Genomic DNA, 26,293 nt, shown 5'->3' with positions numbered 1-26,293 from the left:
CCAACTCAACTTCTTTTTTAAAAAAAAAAATTTATTTTATTGTAAAGATGTTGTACAGAGGGGTTTACAGATACATGAGTAAGGCTATGAGTACCTTTCTTGTCCATCACTGTTACCCACTCTTTTGTTTTTCTCCCACTATGCCTTTCCTCCCCCCTTTCCCCACCAGTCCCAAAGTTATAAAGTTCATTTCCAACATAGCTTCTTATGAGTATCATTGTTGCAATGGGTCATCCTGTGTCCTTGTTTCAACATTTTGTTATTCCCCTTAGATAAATGTATATATAAGATGCAGGGTACTAAAATCAAATATAGTGACAACAGGGGATATACCATAGGGAAGAGCATACAAAAGAAACCAAAAAATCATATAGTACATTGAAAACAGCAACAACAATTAAGAAAAACTTCTTGTGTCCATATCTTGGGGTTCATTCTGTTAGCATCATCTTATATGGTCATCTGTACATAGCTTTGGAGTGTTTCTGCTCATCTGATAAGATTATCCTAGACATTTTCATTATTGCATATAAGGGAAACCATAGGACCTATATTTATTTGGGCCTGGCTTCACTTAATATGAATTTTTTCCAAGTCTTTCCATTTCCTAACAAATGAGGCAGTGCCATTCTTTCTGATGGAAGCATAGAATTCCTCTCTCTGTGTCTCTGTCTGTCTGTCTGTCTGTCTCTCTTTATATATATATATATATATATATATATATATATATATATGTATATATATATAATCACATTTTCTTAATCCATTCATCTACTGAGGGGCATCTGGGTTGGTTCTATATCTTAGCCATGGTGAATAATGCTGTAATAAACATAATTGTGCTTGTACCTTGTTTGTGATCATTTGAGTAAATGCTCAGAAGTGGGATTGCTGGGTCATAGGGGAGCTCTATGTGGAGTCTCTTGACTTCATGTTTTTGTAAACCATCTGCATAGCCCAGCCTCTGGTCATGAAAAGCATCACTGAAGGATAAAAAGGGGGGGGGGGTGTAATCCCAGCTGCCACCACCATTGAGGTGTGGACGGACCAGAGCCCAGGACAGAAGTGCTGCTGGCATTCTAAAAAGCATCTTTGTAGATGGAAGTTGGATTCCATCATTTATTCATATTCCCTAAAACAATATGTGCTTAAAGTCTACAGTGTAGTCCAGGCACCTTTCTGAGTGCCAAAAATCTCTGACCTCGAGTTGGAAAACAAGGGAAGACAGACAAATAAAACAAATCAGACCAGTAGGCTGCACAATGTGTCAGGAAGTAATAAGTTCTGTAGGAGAAAAAAAGAAGTAAGCAAGCTGTGAAGGCAAACAAAAACAAAAAAATCAACAGTGGTACAGGAAGGATGTGCCCTTGGAGTGGGAGGGGTGAGGAAAGCCCCCAGAGAGAAGGGGATGAAAGTCTGGAGGAAAGAGAGAACAAAGCTCAGGATTCTGTCAGGAGGGTAAGAGAAATAGCAGACAAAGTTGGAGAGACAAGGATAGAGGAGCCCGTGGGCCGTTCTAAAGCTGTCTGAGAGACAATAAGCTACAGGAGAGCTGTGAGTATCTAAGGACACTTTCTGACTCATTCTTCACCTTTTCTCTGGCTTCTGAGTTAGCAATTGTCCATTTTAAGAAGAGTTCAAGCCGGGCGCTGGTGGCTCACGTCTGTAATCCTAGCTACTCAGGAGGCTGAGATCTGAGGATCGCCGTTCAAAGCCAGCCCGGGCAGGAGAGACCGTGAGACTCCTATCTCCAATAAACCACCAGAAAACCGGAAGTGGCGCTGTAGCTCAAGTGGTAGAGCACTCGCCTTGAGCTGAAGAGCTGAGGGACAGCGCCCAGGCCCAGAGTTCAAGCCCCACGACCAACAAAAAAAAAAAAAAGAGTTCACACACACACACACACACATCCTATTTTGGGACATGTTAGTACTTCAAGTATTAGTGACTAAGTGCATCTATATATGTACATACTGTGTACACAAATGGTATAACTTACAGTCCCCAACACCTAATTTGCACCCCTTTGAGGTCAATGTCTTTTCTTCTGATATATACCTGAGGTGGTAGTGCTAGAATATGAGGTCTGCTTACTTCTTTTCCTCTTTGAGAGTTTACAATTATAAAACTTAAATCACCCTAGAGCCAGGTTGGTGGGGCACTTGTAATCTCAGCACTTAGAAGGAGAAAAGGGGATGGGAAGTACAAGGACAGCTTAGGGTACACAGCAAGACCTTGTCCCCAAAAAATAAAAACAAAAAATTAAATCACCTTAGGAAGAAGTCCAGTGTTTATGGCTTTATTAATCAGATCTGGACATAGAAACATCAGAGTGCCTACTGTGCTTTAATAACAATATTAAAATAGCATCATTCTTTTATATGAGAAGTCTGAGATCATATTAGGACTTATTTTTATTCTGTGTAAACCATGACAGTGGTACTTCAAAGAAAAGATTTCTAAGAGATGTAGAGAACCTCAAAATAGGAATGATTTCAAAAGATGCTCACTTGTGCATACTGATGTGTGCATGAGGTGTAGAAATCTGTTTATTCAGATTGTTCCTCTATCTCTAAATGTAATTAAAAAGTGGTAGTTGCTATTTTTAATGGTTATATTCTATTTTAGCTTAGTGGTTTCTGCCAGTGTTGGTTCTCTCTCTCTCTCTCTCTCTCTCTCTCTCTCTCACTCTCTCTCTCATCTCCAGCATAATAGATGAGTTTTAAAATGTTTGTCACTGGAAGATGAAATAAATATTGTGCTATTGACAGGTAGTAGGAGACGAGATGTGATTAAGAGCATCGTCAAGATCCCTCAGTTGGATTTACTAATAACAGCTTCTCAGAAAGGATTAATAACAGTCTTTAACAACCAGGTAATTTAAAATGTTATATTCCCTGCCCTCCTCCTCCATTCCCCTTTTTTCTCTTTTTCTCTTCATCTTGTATTTTTGTATGTATTACGTACTTGTTTAAGGTAAAAAAAAAAGTCATATTTCAGAGTATTCCAAAAATTAAATCAAAATATTGGCAGTAAGGGTTGCTGAGATTGCTGAGTCCCGGGCAGTTTCTGAGGTTTGGTGAGTCATTTGGCATTTCTCCTCCTTAAGCATGTCACATTGAACCATATAGCCTCCATAGTGTTAAAGGCTGATCTGGATAGTTTCTGAACAAAATCAGAGACATTCACAAGCCAACAGATTTTGTCATCATCTAACCTTCGGTCTCATCAAAATCTTTGCGCTTGGAGTACACAAAATAGTTGCAATTCCACTGCTCATTTTTCCAGTGGTAATGTCAAATAGGAAAATTTCAGGAGCCACTAACATCTGCTCATATCCCTTCCCTTATCTCATTTCCATTGAATGAGAATGACAGGGAAAAATCAAATTAAATAATGGAGGTAGGAACACTTAATGAACAATCACTTCCTACATAAGGCATCACTATTACCAGTACCACTTATTTCTAAATATATAAGCTTTGGACACTTGTGTTTTAAACTAGAAGAGATTTTAGTAGAGCGAATGGTTAGATGTCCCAGAGAACATTTCACTATGAAAAGAAAACCTAAGCGCTTAGGGCTCAAAAGTTGTAATTAGTGACAGTGGCAGGTTTTATGTTAAAGCTTTGTAATTATTTAATTTTAGTATAGTCGAGGAAATTAAAGAAATGGAAAAAAAGAGAGAAATATTTTCGACTGCTTTTGCAGGAAAGGGTAGTTAATGATCCCAAATGGAAGGTTTTATACTAGAAACACCTATTTGAACAATCATCATATGATTAACATTTTGCCTGTACCTTTTAGCTCTCCAGTAATGCCCAGCTCAGTATCTGTCAGAAGTAGAAGTAACAAGTCATGAGGAAAAGAGGAGCTGCTGGTGCTGGCAGCCAATCCCTGGGGCACCTGTAGTCTGGGTGTGGAGCCTGGATCCCAGCTCAGTGCATATTCAGCTGGGCCCTGGCTTATCTGCCAGAACCATATGCCTTGCCTCTCATCGAAACTGTCCCATCTACATGAATTAGTATGTATAGAGTGTGTACATCATTGTAAGCACTCAAACAAATGTAGCCATCACTTTCATGAACAAAATTATTGGAAAACAAAAATGAATTCATCTTATTAAATACACAACCCCATCTCTATCTCTTTATTTTCTTACCTTATTTCTCTTCAAATCTTTTTTACCTTTGTGTCCTCAAAAAAATGGAACTGTGATGCTATCTGAAATGTATGAGGAGAAAGATAATGATCTACATAATGAAATAGTTTTTGGTTATATTTAACAAGTGAGGTGACATTAGATATGCTATAAAACTTACACACAAGCACAGACACAAAAGCTCATGGTTGCACACACGGAAACTCATATATACAAACCCATCATTTCTTATAATGCAATTGGAGGCAATGGATTGCTTTAAAATATGTTAAAATTCAATACACTAGGAATAAATGTTTTAAATGTTATATTCCTTTCAAATAAGACAACACATGTAGGTGAAAAGTAAACTGAAGTCATTAAAAACTACAAATGTCTTTCTGAAGTTTAAGATTTATTTTTTGTATTGTGAAAATACTGTACAGAGGAGTTACAGTTACATGGGCAAGATAATGAGTACATTTCTTATCAAGCATTGTAGCCTCCTCCTTTGTTTTCCCTTCCCATCCCTTCCCATCCTTCCCTCCCCCCACGTAATCCTCCCTGGGCACCCTCCCGCCCCGCACCAAAGTTGTAAAGTTCATTTTCAACATAACAACTTGTACATCTCATTGTTGCAATGGGTCCACCTGTATCCTTATTTAAATGATTTGTTTTCCCCTTCCCCTCCACAAATTTAAAATAAAATAGATACAACTCAGGATTTTCTCAGTAATATGGACTGAAAGTGTCATTAATAAAAATTCCTGCCCCAAAGGCTGGATTTTAAAAACTCAAAATAGATGCACAAGGATTATGAAAACATAGAGAAGGAAAGGACTTCAGGCAAGTAACTTCCAACAAAGCTAGAATCCAGAATTATGATAGGAAACCAATGGTACTCTGTTCTGCTGTCCACAGACCATGTCCTCCCTCAGCTAGAAGTACATTCCTGGTTGGAAAGTTTTCTGTCATTTCAGATGAAAGGAGGTCTGTAGGGAGCCATGACAACAGGTTCAGTGCTCTTCCTGATTCACATTTTCTGTTTCATATAACCATTCGTTTGGGAGACAATTTCCTACACACTTCCTATGACCGTAGAGCAACGAAAGGAACTGCATCACTGAGATGCTTCAGCTACTTGTCTTCATCTTGGGAGCCTTTAGGCATCCAGGGTATGAAAGGCTGCTAATAGCCATTAGCTTTCTGCATGGGACAAATTCAACTCTCAACTAGCACAGTACCCAGGGTGTGATATTCCCTCAACAGAGACTTATTGAATAAAACAATGGTTCTCCTGGATAAAACATGAAGACTTTCATTAGTTTGGGGAGAGATTTTTTTAATTGAACAATGCTATCTAGATGTTTCAACATTTCTCTGTTTAAGATGATCTATTTAGCATGAACTACTCTTGTCATTTTCTGTTAGTGTTGCTTTGCATTTCCAAATATTGGTATCAGAGGTTGCTCTGAAAAACTACACATAGGTGAGAGAGTTTGCTTATAAGAAACAAAATAATAAAGCTTAACACTGTTAAAAGTGCCAAGCATAAGCCAAGGGAGATAAACCTTGCTCATTGCAATCTGTGTATATTATTCCACAGAGGTAAAGGTTCCAAAGTAAGGAGAAATAGAGAAAACTTGTGGAAGGGAAGATAACAAGTGAGACTAAGCCAAAGCACCTGTATGATGTTGTAGATAGTCAATATTCTCACCTTTAATTATAATGTCAACCAAGTGTTTCTATTCTTTCCTTTCATTCATAGATGAAAGTTCAGTCCAGGACCAATATTACCGTAAGTACATCTAAAACTTCCTTATGAAGTCAAAGTTAGGACTCTGATAATAGTACCTGAATAGATTCTAAGTTTAGGAAGTAGTTCAGACTATAAATTTACATTTATTTACAAGGCTGAAAACTAACTCTTCATAAATAGCTAAAAAGATCAAGATCTTGTTTCTAGGAGTTAAATTATCTGTGGAAAATTGCTTGGTTACTTCTTGCAAATTCATTGTAAGCATTTTACCTGAAATTTTCTGAGTATCCACTATTGAGGGATGTAAAAAAGGACATACTCCATCTATGAAAATAAGAAGATAATGGAAATTATTTGAGAATATTTTGTTTTAAACCTGAAAAAGCCATAAAATTATAGGGCTAGTTTATCATTCATTTAAGCAGTAACCTGTGATATATAGAACTACCGTAACTTGCTTCTAGAATCCCATGGATTTAGGAGAGGCCAACAGATATTGGGCTATTTTTCACTGTTTGCAGGCAGTGAATAATTGCGGTAAACTACATACTGGTAAAGGACTCTCCTTTAAAAAAAAATTCATGGGGCTTTAATTCCAGGCCTGTGCACTGTCTCAGAGCGCTTTTGGTTGAAGGCTGGCACTGTACCACTTTTAGCCACAGCTCCATTTCTGGTTTTTGAGTGGTTAATTGGGGACAAGAGTCTCAAGGGAACTTTTCTTCCCAGACTGACTTCAAACCACAATTCTCAGATGTCAGCCTCCTGAGTAGCTAGGATTACAGGCGTGAGTCACAGGCACCCGGCCCTGGATTCTTTTTAAGCCTCAGAACCTGCATTACTTACATTAAACCAACCCACTAGAACTCATAGTAGTTTTTACAGAAGATTCAAGGTCAAACCAGACATGCATCTAGTGGTTTCTGGTACTCCAGACATGCCTAAATGGAAGCTCTTGTTTCTCCGTAGCATTGGGTTGTGGCTACAGATTCTAGCTATTCTTGGCCAGTAACTTGAGTCAAGATACAAGACCAAGTCCTTTATCTCTACTTATCATTGGCCAGATGATCATAAGGTCTTTCCTAGGTACAAGTTTTAGCATGCAGCAGGGCCAGAGTACTTGCTCATCTGTTCTCTCTGCCCTTGCTTTCAAAACTGAATAGGGCAAATTCCAGCTACTTTCCTGGATACCATGCACTGCTAGGAAGTGGATCTTTTATTAGCTGGTGGTGCAGAGTAACTCAGTAAAGGGGAAAGGGTTGAAGCTGTTTGTAAGGCTCCATTGCAAAATAGAGTCTCTAATGTCAATAACCTACTCTTTGGCACAATACCACCTCATAGAAGGAAACAGTATAACCCCCAATTGTATGTTTCTCTATCAGGATACCTCCTGGATTACAGGATGTGATTACCTCGCTCAGCTGAAACGAATTGTTGCCACTACAGAAAGGACCATTATTGTCTGGGACTATAAAGCTCAAGGTAGTAGCCAGGTACAGTGCCAAGAGAGGGTGAACAGAAAGAAGATCGACACTTCAGTATGGCCTAGGGTCTGAGCAGATTGCTTTCCCTAATGAACATCAGCTTTCTCAGTCATATATAATAGGAGGCTTTATATTAAGTCTATCACTGACATTCTATGATCAAACGGAAATGCTCTGAAACCCGATGCTGTGCTACATGTCAGTAATCCCAACTAGTCTGAGAGGAAGGACAGTGAGTTTGAGGCCAGTCTGAACTACATATTGAGTTACAGGATAGCTTTATCTAAAAAGGCAGGCACTATCTCAAAGACAGAGAAAGAGAGAGAGCGAGAGGTGGGGGGAGAAGAAGGAAGTGGAAGAAGATGAGAAGGAAGAGTGAAAAAGAGAAGGAGGAGAAAGGGAGGAGGAGGAGAATGGGGACAAGAAGAAGCAGGAGAAGAAGGATAAAAGGAAGGAGGGAAGGAAGGAAGGAAAGAGAGGAGGGAGGGAGGAAAGGAGGGAAGGGGGGAAAGAAAGGAAGGGAGGGAAGGAAGGAAGGAGAGGAGGGAGGGAGGAAAGGAGGGAAGGGGGGAAAGAAAGGAAGGGAGGGAAGGAAGGAAGGAAGAAGGAAGGAAGGAAGGAAAGAAGGAAGGAAGGAAGAGAGGGAGGGAGGGAGGGAAGGAGGGGAAAGAAAGGAAGGGAGGAAAGGAAGGAAGGAAAGAAGGAAGGAAGGAAGGAAGGAAAGAAAGAAAGAAAGAAAAAGAAAAGCAAGCAAGGAAGGAAAAACAGAAGAAGGAAAGAAGGAAGGAAAATATTTAATGTGTTTCATTCAGGAGTTATTGATTTTGAGAATTTTTTTCCTTTTTTTCATTTGAGGTGGGATTTTACTACATTGTTCATTCAGGCTGGTTTCAAATCTCATAAACTCAAGTGATCTTGCCAATTCTATCACTTGAGTGGCTTGCATTAATGAGTTTGTGCTATCATGTCCAGCTCAACTTCTTTTTCTTTTTTTTTTTCACCTTGCTCTGCATCCAGCCATTATCTTTCTGGTTATGTTTATGTTTTCAACATCAAAGCCTTTCTCTCCAGTCAATCTTCATTAAGTAAGAATATTATAAAAATAAAATACCATGTATGAGGGTGGCTCACACCTATAATCCTAGTTACTCAGGAGGCTGAGATCTCAGAATCATGATTGGAAGCCAGTCTGGGAAGGAAAACCCATGAAACTCTTACCTTCGATTAACAACGAAGTTGGTAATAGATCTATGACTCAAGTAGTAGAATTCAAACCCTGAGCAAAAAAAGCTCAGGGATAAAGCCAAGGCCCTGAGTTAAAGCCCCAGAACCAGCACATAAATAAATAAATAAATAAACACACCTAAGTATTCAAAAACATTTTTTTCATCCTCCAATGAGGCAGTCCTTCTGTGACTGGAGAATTAAGGAATAATTTAATCTTCTTTCATGCTTGTTCCTAGCTTCAGTGAAAAACTAAACTTTTTGTGCAATTTGTCCATAATGTTGCAATCAACTGTGGAGTCCTTAACTTTCCTTTTTCTAACTGTCCAGTTTTATGTGAATTGCCTGTCAATACCTTTTTTAGACTTCATAGTAATTTTTTTCCTGATATGAGGGTTTGAACTCAGGTTTGTAAGCTTGCTCAGCTTGCTTGTTTATGGCTGGTACTCCATGACTGGAGCCATGACTCCAGACTGCCTTTTTACTAGCTAATTACAGATGGAGTCTCAAGGACTTTTCTGCCTGGGCTGACTTGAAATTTCAGTCCTTGTGATGCCAGCCTACTGAGAAGCGAGGATTACAGGCCTGAGCCACACTTCCCTTGGCTTGAAGTTCTTGTTGCTACTTTCTTACAAATCCAAGAGAAAGCCATTCATTCATGATATAACTGTGGACATATCTAAAATGAAAAACATTAGAAAATAAAACGCATCAAATAATATGGAATTTTTGGTTTGGGAAATGGGGATTGAACCAGGGGCCTGACACATGCTAAGCAAGTGTCCTACGGAGCCACATCTCAAGTACCGCAGGAGTCATTAGTCAACGCCATGAAGTAAGTCATTGAGTGCACTCTGCTTCTAGGACCACTATTTTGTCATCAAGCCCATGGACCACTGCCTCCTGTGCGTGTGTGTGGTGACCCTGCCTGACCAGCTCTGCAGAGATGAAATCCTCCTGGGGGATGATGGCGGCTTTGTGAACAGATTCACAGTGAACAGTGATGACTTTGGGCTAAAGCAGGCGAAAACCAAAAAGAAAGTACAAAGTCAGATCTTGGACTCCAAGAACTTTAAAAGGTAAGGGTATCATGGAGCCATCCATTTGTGCTGGTAGTGATTCATTGGGTAATTATTAAATATTAAAAATATTGTGTACCAATTAAATTATATCTTGAAAAATATTCTATTATATGGAAAGTGTTCATGATTTGATGTTAAGTTAAAAATATTATTATCTGAGCCGGGCGCTGGTGGCTCATGCCTGTAATCTTAGCTACTCAGGAGGCTGAGACCTGAGGATCGCGGTTCAAAGCCAGCCCGGGCAGGAGAGACCGTGAAACTCTTATCTCCAATAAACCACCAGAAAACCAGAAGTGGCGCTGTAGCTCAAGTGGTAGAGCGCTCGCCTTGAGCTGAAGAGCTGAGGGACAGTGCCCAGGCCCAGAGTTCAAGCCCCATGGCCGACAAAAAATATATATATATATTATTATCTGGATCAGTGGTAAAGGGTTTGCCTAGCATGTACAATGTCCTGAATGTGATCCATGGCACCCTAAAACATTATTTTTGTATATATGACTGAATTCACTTTTATAAATACCGGTCATATGTGTATTCCTGTGTATGAATTTCTATTTAGAAAACTATTGCATGCAAATATTCAAAATATTAGCAATTGTTTTCTTGTGAGATTTTAGACAGATGGATTTTGTTTTCTTAATAATTTTTTACTTTCTAAAAATGTTTACAATGAGCATCTCTTATGCAATTTTTTTAAAAACTTAAAATATATATAATATTGCTGGGTGTTGGGGGCTCATATATATATATATATATATATATATATATATATATATAATCGTAGCTACTCAGGTGGCTAAGATCTGAGGACATGCTGCAAAAGCAGCTTAGGCAAAAAAGTCTGTGAGACTCTTACCTTCACTTAAGTAACAAAAATCCGTAAGTTGGGCTATGGCTCGAGTGGTTGAGCATTATCCTTGGGCAAAGAGAAAGAAAAACCAGGGACAGCCCTCAGACTCTGAGTTCAAATCCCCAGGACCAGTGCACATATATTCTCTCTCTCTCTCTCTCTCTCCCTCCCTCCCTCCCTCCCTCCCTCTGTCTCACTCTCTCTCTCTCTGTCACACACACACACACACACACACACACACATACAGAGCATCTCTCTTTTATAATTTAAACAAAACATTAAAAATATATAACCTCAAATCTCATTGGTGGAACTAAGAAATACACAGCAATTAAGAATTGGCCTTTGCAGACACCTGGAAAACATTACAGGACAGAATAGGAGAAACTCTAGGTCTCCTTGGCGCAGGCCGAAATTTTCTTAATACAGACTCAGAAAGACAACAAATCAAAGAAAGATTGGAGAAAGGGAATTACATGAAATTGTAGAGCTTCTGCATGGCAAAGGACATAGCTAGAAAGATCAATAGAAAGCCGACGGATTGGGAGAAGATCTTCACTAGTCATCCAATGGACAAGGGTCTCATATCTAAAATGTACTTGGAACTCAAAAAATTAAATCCCCAACAATAAATCCTCAAAGAAACAACTGCCCAATAAATAAGTGGGCTAAAGACTTAAAGAGAAACTTCTCTGAAGAGGAAAGAAGGATGGCCAATAGACACATGAAGAAATGCTCAACCTCCCTAGCCATAAAAGAAATGCAAATCAAAACAACATTGAGTTACCACCTGACCCCAGTTAGAATGGCTATAATCAAGATTTCTAATAACATCAGATGTGGCCAGAAGAGAACCCTACTGCATTGTGGGTGGGAGTGTAAACTTGTTCAATCACTTTGGAAAGTAGTATGGAGGTTCCTCAAGACTCCACATAAAGTTCCCCTATGACCCAGCAATCCCACTTTTGGGCATTTACCCAAATTTACCCAATTTACCATACTAAAGCTACCAGCACAACTATGTTTATTGCAGCATTATTTACCATAGCTAAGATTTGGAACCAACACAAATTCCCCTCGGTAGATGAATGGATCAAGAAAATGTGGTATATATACACAATGGAATTCTGTGCCTCCATCAGAAAGAATGACATTGCCCCATTTGTTAGGAAATGGAAAGAGTTGGAAAAATTATATTAAGTGAAGTAAGCCAGGCCCAAAGAAACATAGGTCCCATGATTTTCCTTATTTGCAATAACTAGTATATGTCATCTGAGACAAGCAGAAATGGTTAGATAAGATGATGTTAAGCGAAATGAACCCCAAGATAAGGACTCAAATGGTTTTTCTTTCTTGCTATTGTTTCTAACATATTTATAAGATGATTTCTTTGTTGCTTTGTATGTCCCTCCCCCATGTTATAACCCGTTTTCACTGTATTTGATGTTGGTATAATTTGTGGAGGGGAAGGGAAAAACAAATTGTTTAAATAGGAATACAGGTGGACCCAGTGCAACAATGAGATGTACAAGACATTAGGTTGAAAAATGAACTTTACAACTTTGGTGGGGGAAAGAGGGAGGAGGGGAAATGGGAGGGCAGGGATGGTAAGGGGAAACAAAGGAGGAGGCAACAATGCTTGATGGGAAATATACTTATTACCTTGTTCATGTAATTGTAACCCTTCTGTATGGTATTTTACAATAAAAATATTTTTTGAAAAAGAATTGGGCTTTGTTTTCCATGCTTCACACAGGGGTCATGTTACTTGGTCCCCCCAGAGACTCCTCATGGGGACTTGTTCCCACTGAAAATCACATCATGGGGACTTTCCAACATGCCATGTGTTGTCTTATACTTCACCAAGTCTCCCCTTCCAGCTGAAATAAGTTATGAGAATAAAAGCCAAGATATGAACCTTGTCTTTAGACAAATGTGGCCACTTGCCAGATAATTCCATGGCCCATCTTTCAATTCCTATTTCCAGTAGCTAGATATGTCCATTATTCAAGTTATTTTTTACTTTAACTATACTTAATTTGGGAAAATTTAAGTAGTTAAAAATGGTATAATGCACAGTACTTATTATACACACAAACTGAAGCATGGTTGGGTAGAGTGGTGACTTGGTTACAATCAAATGAAATCTGAAATAAAACCCTCAACATTATATGTTTGAATGTCTAACATACACCCTCATCGTCTTTTTCATTCCAAGTACTAAACGAAAGCTACATAATGACTGGGTTATGAAGATTCGATACATTCCAGCCCTAAATTGCTTTGGATCCTGCTCCTTAGACAGTGTTCATTCATTGGTTTTAGAATCCTTGAAGAGACTTGAAGATAATTTGTAAGTATAACAGTTTATATACATAAATGAATGTATGAATATTCTGTATTTTTTCCAAAGTTTTATAGTGTGAAGTCCATCCAAATCCTGAAACCTTTAAACTGACCTTTCAAACTTTAGAAAGAAAAAAAAGATATAAACTATTATCTTTGCTTGACAAAGTTAATTATTTGAATACAACATATTCTCTTCATAGCAATTTTGCTCATTTCTTGTTCCTTTTTATACTCTACTGGACAAATCAATACAGCTATATCTAGGACTATATTTCCCATATGCTGTTCTGTTACACTTTAATATCATTGATTTGGCTAGTTATTGGTTAATGAGTCTTGTCATTATGATCTGATATAACACAATCTTCACATTTCAAGTGTAATACACTAGATAGTGCTCATGAATAATTAACTTGAATAGTAGGCGAACTTGAATAGTGTGCTGATGCATTTTCAATCTTTCTAATATTTACTAATAACTAGCAAACAGATAAATGCATTGTAATTTTTGATTAAAAATTCCTTAAGGTATAGAGATGTAAACTCAGAAACATTACAGTAAGTTATAGAAGTTGATTTTTAAATTACATATTGTATTCTATTTATGAAAAATATCTGAAAGGGTACAAAGATTAAAAAGTAGATTAGTGATTATCTAGGGCTGTATTAGGCTCAGGAATCCCAAATGAGGACATGAGAACTTTCTAGAATGAAGAAACTTTTTGTTTTGTTCTCAATTATGTACTCAAATGGCAAATTTTACAGTGAGGAGTCTTTCTTAGAAAAGTACACTGAGACTTCTGGTTTCCAGTCTGGCTCATAAGGTATTTGGAAGTTGTCAATCCATCTTAATGTGTAAAAAAGTCAACAGACTGAATGAAAATCAACAACTCTTCTTAGATCTGTTGGAGAAAAATGATCAGAGGGCAATTTTGCTCTCTCTCTCCGTCTGCGTAAGTACTGTATGTCACAACTCAGACCCTAAGAAGAAACTTTTGTGTTAACCATTTTCTTGGTAGAAATACTGAAACTACTATTGACAAATTTCTTACAGGAACTTTAAGAACTAAAACCTTGAGAGTTCATTTAAAGGAACCCTCAGATTTTTGTCAGTTTTCCTTGTAGAAGAGCAACCATATTCACACAGGTGATATTCAAGGAGATCTCTTACAACAGAGAAGAAAAGGAACTATTTTGAAATGCACTAGAGCATTCTGTTTGTAACAAGGCCTGTCCTCCAGAAAAACTATGTTACCAGAACCTAAACAACTGAAGATTTATCAAGGACAAACCAACCTAGGGGAAGGGAAATATTCAGATCTCCCTCACTGTAGCTGTCTATGCCCAACAAATGGCAAATCTAAGAGGCTTCTGTGAAATTCATAGCTTAAAGGTACAGACTCACTAAAATACTGGGTCCTAATTGTAGGACTAATGGGCACATCCTTCCACAACCTGACCACTACATGATGGAGGGCCTGTTTGCAACAGTTCTTTTTCCTCCCCATTGTATTATGTCTATCAATAAAAGTTGAAACAAAACAAGGAAAAATTTACCAAAAGTCCAGAGAGCATTAGCCCCAGTCCCAGAAAAGGCAAGGATGGTTGGAATTATCAGATAAGGAGTTTCAAACAAAAGGGCTGTGATAGATCAAGAAGACAATGTGCCAGAACAGATACATAATATAGGCAGAGGGATGGACATGCTACAAAGTAAAAGAAATGCAGGGGTCACGATATAAATAAATAAAGAACATCTTAGTAAATTCATGTCAAAATTGGACACAGTTGAGGAAATAATCTATGACCTAATCTATGTTGGTAGAAACTTCCAAAACAGAAAGGTAAAGAGAAAAAGAGACTGCAAGTACTGCTCACATGGTAGAGTGCTTGCCTAGCAAGCAGGAGGCCCCAAGATCAAACCTCAAATTCATATCATAAACAAAAATTACAAATTTGAGAATTTCTAAGAACACTGAAGGATGAGTGTCAAACAAATAAATAAGAATACTCTTAAAGTATTTAAATTGCACAAAATCAAAGATGAAGAAAATCCTAAGAAGTTATGAGAAAATTCCTACTATACAGAAAAGATTTATATCTGATTTCTCAGACACTGGGTAAACAAGAGAATAACATTAAATATTTAGTGTTGAGGGAAAAAAAAAATCCCCAAACAAACCAGCCTAGAATTTTGTGCCATGAAAAATTGTTCTTTCAAAGTAAACAACTAGGTGTGGTGTTATATACTTAGAACCTGGCACTTGGGAAGTAGAGGCAGAATGAGCACACGGAAGAAACCAGTAGGAGCTATAAAATAAGACTCTGCTTCAAAAACCCAGTAAGAGACAGACAGTCAGACAGACACAGAGAGAAAGAGACAGAGAGAGAGAAACAAAGAAGAAATAGAACTTTCTTAGAGAGGCAAAAACTTAAAGGCATTTTTTGCTGGTAGACCTACTTGCAAGACATATTAAAGGAACTTCCTTAAGGAGCAGGAAAATGATAGAAGTCAGAAATTTGAATTTACATTAAATAAGAACAACAAAGGATGTAGGTAAAATATCCTTTCTTTTTCATATCCTTAACTGATCTAACAGAGACACATCTGCCCAAAATAATGTCAAAATGCCTTTGATCATGAATGCATACATATCTATTTATATATTTATGCTTATGCATAAAATAATAAAAAGCAATAAATAATGGGTAGTTATTCATTGTGTAGTTATTTAAAAGTAGATTCACATTGATTTTAAATGTAAAAGAAGGGAGAAGAAATTGAGGAGGAGAAAGAGGAAGAAGCAGAAGAAGAAGAGGAGAGATAATCAAAGAAAATAGAAAATAACACAATAGGGAGGTGCCAGTGGCTCATGTCTGTAGTTCTACCTACTTAAGACGCTAAAATCTAAGGATCATGGTTCAAAGCCAGCCTAGAAAGGAACTCTGTGAGACTCTTCAATTAACTACAAGAAGCCAGAAATGGAGCTGTGGCTCAAGTTATAGAGTGCTAACCCTAAGCATAAAAGCTCAGACACAGTGCCCAGGCCAAGTTCAAAGCCCCGACCAGCACAGAATGCAAAACAAAGAAAGAGAGAAAGAGAGAAGGAAGGAAGGAAGGAAGGAAGGAAGGAAGGAAGGAAGGAAGGAAGGAAGGAAGGAAGGAAGGAAGGAAGGAAGGAAGGAAGGAAGGAAGGAAGGTAGGAAGGAAGGAAAGAAAGAAGGAAGGAAGAAAGGAAATATAGCATCATACAAAATGCTTTGTTAAAACCACAAGTGGAAGGTAAACACAGGAATAAAAATTAAGAGCAGTGAATAAAAAACAGTAGAGGAGGGCTGGGAATATTGCTTAGTAGTAGAGTGCTTGTCTAGCATACATGAGGCCCTGGGTTTGATTCCTTGGTATCACATAAATAAATACTTTTTAAAAAAGAAAACAAAATAATAATCCAATTATAACAATAACCACTTTAAATGTCATTAGTGTAAACACACTAGCTAAGAGTCAGATATTTTCAATGGATCAAAAATGAAGCCCAGGTATATATTTTCTTTAAGAAACACTCTAAGTATATATTTACATTCATATATATGATGGAGACAATATAAAATATATCATGTAGACAAAATAAAATAAGAGTAGCTGTATTTAGACAGATAACACTTCAGGATCCAAAAACTATCAAGTATAAAGAGGGATATTACTTGTTAAATAGATCAGTTATTTATGCAAAATTAGTTAAACATTCAAAAATCAATTACTTCTCCACACAGACTTTAGAATGTTAATCCATCAAATAATAAATTAAAGAAGATAAATTACGTATTAATATTAAAAGATAGAGTACTACCTTTGCTGTGTCCCAGAGAAACTGGTATTTTGTGTTTGCTTATATTGAATTCCAGAAACATTCTTATCTTTTCAATTACCCACTGATCATTCAGTAATATATTGTTCCATTTTCATGAATTTTACCTGTGATGGCTTTTGCTGTTGAGCTCTAATTTTATTCCATCATTGTCTGACAGGATACATGGAATAATTTCAATGTTCTTGAATTTGAGGAGATTTCCTTTGTGACCTAGGATATAGTCTATTTTGGAGACTATTCAATGGGCTACTGAGAAGAATGCATATTGTGATGCTGTTGGGTGAAAGATTCTATAGATATCTGTTAGGTCTAGTTGGGCAATGCAGTTATTAAGGTCTGAGGTTTCTTTACTGAGTTTTTGCCTGGATGACCTACCCAGTGGTGACAATGATATTGAAGTCACCAACAATAAATGTGTTTGAATCTATATGTGTTTTTGAATCAAAATGAATTTATTTGATGAAATTGAGGGCTCCAACTTTGAATGTACAGATGTTGACAATTGTTATGTCCTTCTGATGGAGAGTTCCTCTTATTAAGAAATTATAATGCCTTTATCTCTTCTTAATAATTTTAATTTGAAGTCTATTTTATCTGAAATTGTATTGCTACTCTAGCCTGTTTATGAGGTCCATCTGCTTGAAAGATTTTGTTCCAGCCTTTCACCTTAAATAGATACTGTTTGTATCAGTTAGCTGTGTCTCTATTAGGCAGAAGGTGGATGGGTCTTGCCTTTTGATCCAAACAACCACCTTTGTCTTTTAGTTGGGGAATTGAGCCCATTGATATTAAGTGTTAGAACTGAGAAGTATGTAATAGATCCTGTCATGTTATCCCCACTTGATAGGGTGATGCTGGCAAGGATGTAGCCAAAAGAAAACCCCAGTACAAGATTGGTGTGCATGTAAATGTGTTCAACCACTCTGGAAAGCAATGTGGAGGTTCCTCAAAAAATTAAACATAGCATTTCCCTATGATACAGCAATTTCACTCCTGAGCATTTACACCAAAGATTATAAACCAAAATACAGTAAAGCCACCTGCATAACCATGTTGATTGCAGTACTATTCACTATAGCAAAGATATGGAATCAGCCTAGATGCCCATCAATGGACAAATGGGTCAAGAAAATGTGGTATGCATATACAATGGGATTTTGCTCATCCACTAGAAAGAATGATACTGTAAAATTTGTAAAGAAATACAAAGACTTGGAAAAATTATGTTAAATGAAGTCAGGCCCAGATAGACAAAGGATCCCTTATATGTGGAAGCAAGATTTAGCTTACAAATTTGTAAATAAATACATTGGGTGATATGCAAGTATATACAAATGTACTAACTACAGTATGGTAGATTCAAGGGATATCTCAAATAGTTTAAAATTCCTTAGAAAGCCAAAATCAAAGTTAAAATAGAACACTAGGAAGTGGTTACTTGAAAGGAGTGAGATGAGGTCAAAAAGAAAGGGGTAGTTTAATGATGAGGATAAGAGGGGGGGAAATACAGGCAAAAATCTGATATATAAAAAATTAAGAAGAGTGAGGGAAGAGGTATGTAGTATAGGGATGGGTGAGAATGTTGAAAGGGTTGACATTGATCCAGATATATTGTATTCATAAACTGCTTTATTAAATGGCAGCTCCTTTGCACAACTACTTAAAGGTAATAATAATTTTAAAAGAGATACAAAGAATAATAGTTGACAAAATCCAATACTATGAAAAATCATTTCAGCAAAAAAGCATAATGAGAATATCCTCAATTTATAAATGTCACCTTCAAACACATCATAATTACAGGTGAAAATGCAGCTTTCCCACTAAAAGGGATAACAGGAGCTGTTATCCCTTTTTTCCATTGTTTTCAACATTATACTGGAATTCCTAGGTAAATTAATACAAAATAAAATCAATAAAATAAAAAGTATACTGATTGGTAGAGAATAAGATTATCTTTGTTCACTGATAATATAACTGTCTATGTAAAAATCCAAAAGCATTTACTGAAAAAACCATTCTGAAACTAATAATCCATGAATGGAAACTTGCAAAATACCATGCAAATATACAAAAGTCAAACCACTTTTCCACATTCTCACCAAAACATGAAATTTTAACCTAAAAATCACAATACTATTTCCATCAATATTCAAAGATGCTAATGCAAGATCTGTATAAGAAAAAAGGACAGAACATTGATAAATAAACAACTAAATACATGGATAGTCTATGCCCGTGGGTAGGAAGCCTTAATATCTCAAGATGTCCACCTTAGTCGGTAGGCTGAATGCTCTCCCAGCCAAAATCTCAACACGTTATTTTGTGGCTCTCCTCAAATTTATCCTGGGGTCTATATGGTGAAGTAAAATGCCCATGAAAGGCAACACAATACTGGAAGAGAAGAACAAAGCCAGAGGACAGACACTGCCTATTTCAATGCTTACTATAAAGCTACAGAAAGGAAGACAGTGTGACACTTGAAAAACCACAGACAGATAAATGGATGAGACATAATAGACTGAGAAAGAGACCCATACACATATAATAACTCACCTTTGATTTTAAAAAAGCAAAGGTAATAAAGTGCTGCCACTAAACTTCCACATGCAAAACACAAGAACTAAATCTAGAAACACATGTTTGCCCTTTCACAAACTTAACTCTAAATTGAAACAAAGGATTGAATGTAAAAAAAAAAAAAATGGAAAACAACAATATTCCTGGACAATAACACAGGTTGAAATGTGGGAGGCTTTAGCCATGGTAACTTTTTAGCAGCAAATAGATGATCCAAAAAAGGGAATAACTGATCAATTGATCTTTATTAAAGTATTTTAAACTCTCTTTTGTAAAAGATGCTGTCAGAAGATGAAAAAAATGCCATTGACTGGGAAAAAATATTCACAAATGACATATGATAAAAGAAAATTTAGCTGGGCACCAGTGGCTCACGCCTGTAATCCTAGCTACTCAGGAGGCTGAGATCTGAGGATCATGGTTCAAAGCCAGCCCAGGCAGGAAAGTCCATGAGACTTATCTCCAAAAAAACCACTAGAACTCCGGAAGTGGTGCTGTGGGAGAGCACTTGCCTTGAGCTGAAGAGTGCAGGGACAGCTCCCAAGCCAGAGTTCAAGCCCCACAACCGACCAAAAAAAAAAAAAGAAAAGAAAGAAAGAAAATGTACCCAAAATATGCAAAAAAACTCTCAAAATTTAACTATATGTTTATGTACAACCTCATTGAAAGATGGACAAAATATTAGGGCAGACTTCTTACTAATAAAGATGTTCAGATAGAAATAAAAATACAAAGTTGTGTACTTTCTGTTAAGTAAATATATATTAAACCAATGAGGGTAACTACCAACCTATGGGAAATCCAGAACACCAACACCACCAAATGCTGACAAGTACAAGGAACAGCAGAGATTCTTACTTGTTATTAATGAAAATGACGAATGATAGAGCCATTTTAAAAGAATTTGGTAGTTTCTTATAAAGCTAAATGTATCTTACTGTGTGATCCAGCAATTTTCCTCTTTTGGTATTTGTCTAGATATATTTAAAAAAATAAACAAAACTTAGAAGCATACAAAAACTAGGCTGGAGTTGTGGCTGTGGTGGTAGCATGCCAACAACTATGAACAGGAAAGCTGAGTGGATGTACAAGGTCCTGAGTCCCAGTGTCTCTCTCTCACACACACACACACACACACACACACACACACACACACACACACACACACACCAGGTATTTCTAAATTCTAATCACTTTCTTCTGAATTTCATCTTTTATATCTAAACAATGAATGAGTGGTAATGAAATGGTTAGGCACATGACTCGGCATTTTCCCCTTTACGTGTAGGCTGCCATTAAAAGTAATGGTAGGGGGGCTGGGAAGGTGGCTCAGTGGTAGAGCGCTTGCCTTGCATGCCTGAAGCCCTGGGTTCGATTCCTCAGCACCACATAAGCAAAGAGAAAAAAGCCAGAAGTGGAGCTGTGGCTCAAGTGGTAGATTGCTAGCCTTGAGCTGAAGAGCTGAGGGACAGCACCCAGGCCCAGAGTTCAGGCCCCATGACCGGACCCCCCCTCCAAAAAAAAAAAAAAGTAATGGTAGGACAAGGGGTGAATAGTCTGTCTCCTGGACAAATGCAAACGGTGCCTTCTCTTAAGCTAATCAAATCCACATCCACATCCACCTACTTGTTCACACAGATACACATGCATTCACATACCATGTGCATTTGATCATGTAGTCATGCACACATATGGTCATATACACAAATGAAAAACCAAAAAGTAGTCCTTGTGTATTGAAAGGAAGAACTTATCTTTAGATCAGTGTTCTAAAAATAAGTGATGAAGTAACTGGATTAAAAAAATCCAATGGGCCATGTGCTGGTGGTATATTCCTGTAATCCTAGTTATTCAGGAGGCTGAACGATTAGGAACTTGGTCCCAAACCAGCCTGGACAGGAAAGCCTATGTGATTCTTATCTCCAAGTAACCACCAGAAAACCAGAAGTAACACTGTGCTCTCAGTGCTAGAACACTAGCTTTGAGGGAAAAGCTCAAGGACAGCACCCAGACCCTGAGTTCAAGCCCTATGACCATCCACAAAAAAAAGGAATATCACAGCTCTAACACAACTAACTTCCATTTGCGTGACTTCATTAAAATAAAACAACCATATTCTCCTCATTTAAAAAAAGCTGCAAGTGTCTATTTGGCGTGTAATATATCACATTGAGAGGTGGATGAAAAAGTTTCACAGTACATTAAAAATAATTTCATTTCTTGACACCAAATCACACTCCATGAATATAATTTATATGCCATAATTAATTACAGAGTTTCATTTGCTTTCTGTAACATAATTAACTGTGAATGATTACGTGTTGGCATTTAAATAAGTACATTTTTGGAATATTTAATTAAGAAACTGATGTAACTTACATCCAATTTGATTTTATGCTATGCTGGCTGTTTATAATGTATTCAAAACCACAGAAAAACATTTGGAGAAATGTGTAAGACTCCCTTGTGGTCCTACAAAACACATAAACTGAATCTCAACATCTAAATTGTTTTCATTTCCAAGGTGTGCTGGTTTTCTACAATGATTTTACTAGTGCTAATGTTTCCAGGACAGTTGGTAGGATATTTATAATTTTAAAAAGTTAAATTATAGCAGAAAATTTTTTATGGTTTTCCAGAAATGTACCAGTTGTCCAACAAATACGCAGTAAATATACTTATGTCATGATCTCTAACTCTAATTGCTAAAAATCTAAGGGAAAAATTCCCAGAAATAAAGCATAAAACATGTAGGATGCTGGAGGTAGCTCATAAGAGTATAAAAGAGCTGATTGCTAAGATTTCAGGAATTTGACAAGCCTATTGTGAAACACTGCCATTAATAAAAATTAATATAAATTCACATTAGCTATTAAAAAACAAAAGCAGTGGAATTCCAAGCCAATCATTTTCTATTTGTGTTAGTGTTATTATCATTTTTCTGGAGGCTTTTATATTTCCAGAACCTATTAAGACTACACAATATACAACTATCTCCTTCTTCCTCTTTTTGGTACTTGTAGTGGAGTTGAACTTAGAGCCTGTCACTCTCTCATTTGGCTTTTTTGCTCAAGGCTAGCACTCTACTGTTTGATCCACAGTTCTACTTCTGATATTTTGCTGGCCAATTAGAGCTAAGAGTGTCTGAGATTGTCTGCCCCTGAGTCTAGGGTTACAGGCATGAGCCACCAACACCCAGCAACAGCTGTTTATCTTTCCCACCTCCATATTTGAGGCTGACACATTGGCAATTTGAAATTGACTATGATGGAAATCATATCATGTCCATCACATGGAAAACAACCAAGACTGGTAACCATGATCTTCTGTCCCCAGCTTGGCCTCAGCTGCATATTAAACATTGACCAGATACAAGTGCCAGTTGCTCATACCTGTAATCTTAGCTACTAGGAGGTTGAGATAGGAGAATCACGGTTTGAAGCCAGCCTGGACAGGAAAGTCTGTGAGACTCTTATCTCCACTCAAGTAACAAAAAAAGCTGGAAGTAGAGCTCTGGCTCAAGTAGTAGAGCACCAGCCCTGAGCAAAAAGAAGTTCCAGAACAGCACCTAGGCTCTGAGTTTAAACCCCAGGACAGGCACCAAAAAAGTTAACCAGAATTCTATCACATTGGATGGCAATTCACACAATAAAACAGTATATAAAAGGCCACATGGATAGTTCTGGCTTGTGAGCATACACAAATTCAGGAAAAGGTGTGGGACATGGTAGAACCTTTGCAAGAACAGACAGATTAGTCTTACAGAGAGGAGTAGAAAATTAACTTACACAGTGATTCCACTGACAAGAAGAGTTGTAGCAGCCACAAGAAACACATTACAGCTACATTTATAGACATATCTCACCTGACCCTGAATGGAGAACAGATTTTTAAAAGGATGTTGGTTTCCAAGTATTGTCAAAATACAATATAATAATAAATGCTTCAGCCCTGGAGAAAAGGAATGGAACTTTTCCTTTGGGAACAAAGGGAAGTGGTGGCAACCTTTCCTTTTTTTCCTAATGTTAGGAGCTGATGACCAATCAAGTTGTGAATTTTTGTGTTAAGTTTTAAATAAAACGGAAATTTTTTTAAAGATCTAATTAAAATTAGCTAACTTTTGGCCCTTAAAAGAGTGTGATTCTAGAGAGATCTAATACTATTTTTATTGGAATATAACATCAAGAATAAGGCTGAGTTAAACACACTTTAACATTGTCTCTTTATTCCTTTTCTTGTATTCCATTACTGATATACACCACACACACACACACACACACACACACACACACACACACACACACACACACACACACAGCAGTTCTGTAAGGTTTAGTGCATCTTTTTGCCTATATACTTCTTTCAAAATGTGTGCATGAAAATATATGCATATATGTGTGTACATGCATGTATGTATGCGTGCACGCATGCATATATTGGTATGCGTGTGCCAGTTCTGGAAATTGAACTCAAGGGTTCAACTTTGTACTTTAGCTCTTGTCACTCAAGGCTAGCACTCTACCACGTGAGCCACAGCTCCATTTTTGGCTTTTTGGTGGTTAATTAGAGTTAAGAGTTCTCATGGACTTCCCTCACCTGGCAAGCTTCAAATAGCAATCCTCAGATCTTAGATCTGAGTAGCTAGGATTACAGGTATGAGCCACCAATGCCCAGATGCATGAATATATATGCTTCATTGAATGGCGCACCCTAGGTTTACCAAGAAAATTTAATTTTCCACCTAATCAGCATATTATGGTCTTTACTCCAAACAGTAGCTATTTTACAATCTCAAGAGACTATCTTTGGGGCCCATTCTGGATTTCCTAGTAAATCACCAGGAAGCTGAGATAAAAATACTCAGACAACCTCAGCAAGCGGGAATCATTGATCTGTTTGGACAGATGCTGCCTGAGTTTCCCCAGCTGCTTGTTCACTTGGGCCACTCTCCTAAATCTAGATGCTGAAGAGGTTTCTTAAGTGATACAGCACAATCATGTTTATTTGAATCACTCCAGCAATTGGAGAATCATCTTGAGAACAGCAACGGTTGGGTTCTCTCTGTTCTTGGATTCAACATGTTCCTAGTTCAGCAATTTCTTATAATGTGTCTCAAATTGAACCTGATGAAATTGCATTTCATAGGCATAGACAATTGGCCAGCTGTGGGAATAAGAACCAGCAAAACGCCACCAAAAGCCGAGAAAAAAATCCTCAAACTATTCCCATATCAGAAGTGATTATTATTCTGATTATAATTTCGTATGGAAATTTCAGAAATGTTTGGTACCAGGAGGAAAATTTATGTCAGCAATTAATGACACCACCCAGAGCACAGTGGTCTAACCCTTAGACCGCTTGATATGGTCTCCAACAGATGAGCAACTCACTCACATTAGATTTTGTCTGTTACTCAACATGGTAGTGTGCTTTTGTAACACTGCCAGGGAACTATAGATGGAACTGTTTCTGTCTATAACTTTTTAATAAATTACGTTAGCTCTTCTAAGTTGTAGTTGTAGTTTAGCCATCTGTGAATGTGAATGAATAGGCCTATCTTACAGTCTGTCAAAAATTACTTAACTCATGTTAACTCTAGTTCAATCAATGCCTAGTTTAATGTCTGGCATAAGTAATGTTCAGTAAGCATAAGTTCCTTTGTCTTGTGTGTCTGAGCCACATAGGTGAGGGTCTATCAAAATAAATCAACAAATAAATAACTAAATGAAAACAATGGGGTGAACACCAAGTCCAATAGACTGCCATTTTTTATAACATAACAAGGAATGATTTTCACACTTTAATTTTTTTTATTTAAGTATTTTGAGATACTGGCATGTGAACTCTAGACCTTGTACTTGCTAGATAAGAGATTTACTACTTGATCCATACCTCTAGCCCTTCTTTCTTTAGTTATTTTACAGATAGAACATTTCACTTTTGCCTAGGCCAGTGTAGGTTCACAGTTTTTCTATCTATACTTCCCATGTATCTAAGATTACAGTTATGAAACACAAATTTGTTTAATGAAATGAGGTCTCACTCATTTTTTTGTCTGGTTAGCCTTGACCCAGAATCTTCTTGATCTCTTCCTCCTAAATAGTTAGGATTACAGTCATGATTCACTATGTGATGCAAGGTATGCCTTAAAGTATATGCTAGCCACCTTTCCATTTAAAATGTAATAAATGTCTGAGATAAGTCAATATTTTAGCAAAAGGTTTATTTTGGCTCACAGTTTTGGACATTTTGATTCGTGCTCAATTTACCCTATTGCCTTTAGGCTATGGCAAGAGCACATCAAGGAGCCACACAATGAAGAGCAAACTATTCATTTCATAGCAACCAGGAAGGGAAGAGAGGAAGGGGAAGGGACTAGGATCCCACAATCCTCTTCAATGGCTCAGCCCAATGGCCGGATGACTTTCCCTCTTTACCTTTAAAAGGCTTGACCTCTTAAAGGTTCTATCCCCTCCTAGTCATACCCTAGGCCTTTATTTACCCCACAGAGCTTTGAGGGACACTTACACAAACTGTAGCATGGAGTACATTCAATAGGTCTGTCAGAGCTTCACTATTACAGGAATATCTTTGAACAGATGGATTTGCAAGCAGAGTAGAAATATGCCATGGAATCTAACCCATTTGTAAATTGAAATTACCTTTACAAGGAAAAATGTACTGCCAAGTTCAAGTGGCTCATGCTTGTAATACCAGTTACTCAGGAGGCTAAGCTTCAGTGGATCATGTTTAGAGACCAACCTGGGAAAAAGCATCCATGAGACTCCATCTCCAATTAACCAGAAAAGAAGCTGGACTGGAGGCATGTCTCAAGTGATACAATGCCAGTCAAGAAAGCTGAGCAAATATGAAGCCAGGAGTTCCAGCACTAGTACTGAAAAAAAGGAAGGAAGGAAAGGAGGGAGGGAGGGAGGAGGGAGGGAGGGAGGGATGGGGA

General features: G+C 37.5%; 1 protein-coding gene across 1 annotated transcript in view; it reads left to right on the top strand.

Annotated features, from left to right (window-relative positions):
• Positions 1-26,293, top strand: part of Wdr64 (WD repeat domain 64) — a 120,088-nt gene that overhangs the window by 16,537 nt on the left and 77,258 nt on the right. Inside the window, exons 4-8 of the mRNA XM_042674540.1 lie at positions 2,769-2,872; positions 5,907-5,936; positions 7,277-7,387; positions 9,467-9,681; positions 12,753-12,887. Of these exons, the coding sequence (XP_042530474.1) occupies positions 2,769-2,872; positions 5,907-5,936; positions 7,277-7,387; positions 9,467-9,681; positions 12,753-12,887 (595 nt within the window). The remainder of the gene's footprint in view (positions 1-2,768; positions 2,873-5,906; positions 5,937-7,276; positions 7,388-9,466; positions 9,682-12,752; positions 12,888-26,293) is intronic.

Source organism: Dipodomys spectabilis, unplaced genomic scaffold (genome assembly GCF_019054845.1).
Source record: "Dipodomys spectabilis isolate Male_0828 unplaced genomic scaffold, ASM1905484v1 ptg000019l, whole genome shotgun sequence".
Lineage (NCBI taxonomy): Eukaryota > Metazoa > Chordata > Mammalia > Rodentia > Heteromyidae > Dipodomys > Dipodomys spectabilis.
Note: the sequence above shows the minus strand (reverse complement) of the source record. Positions and strands in the feature narration are given on the sequence as shown.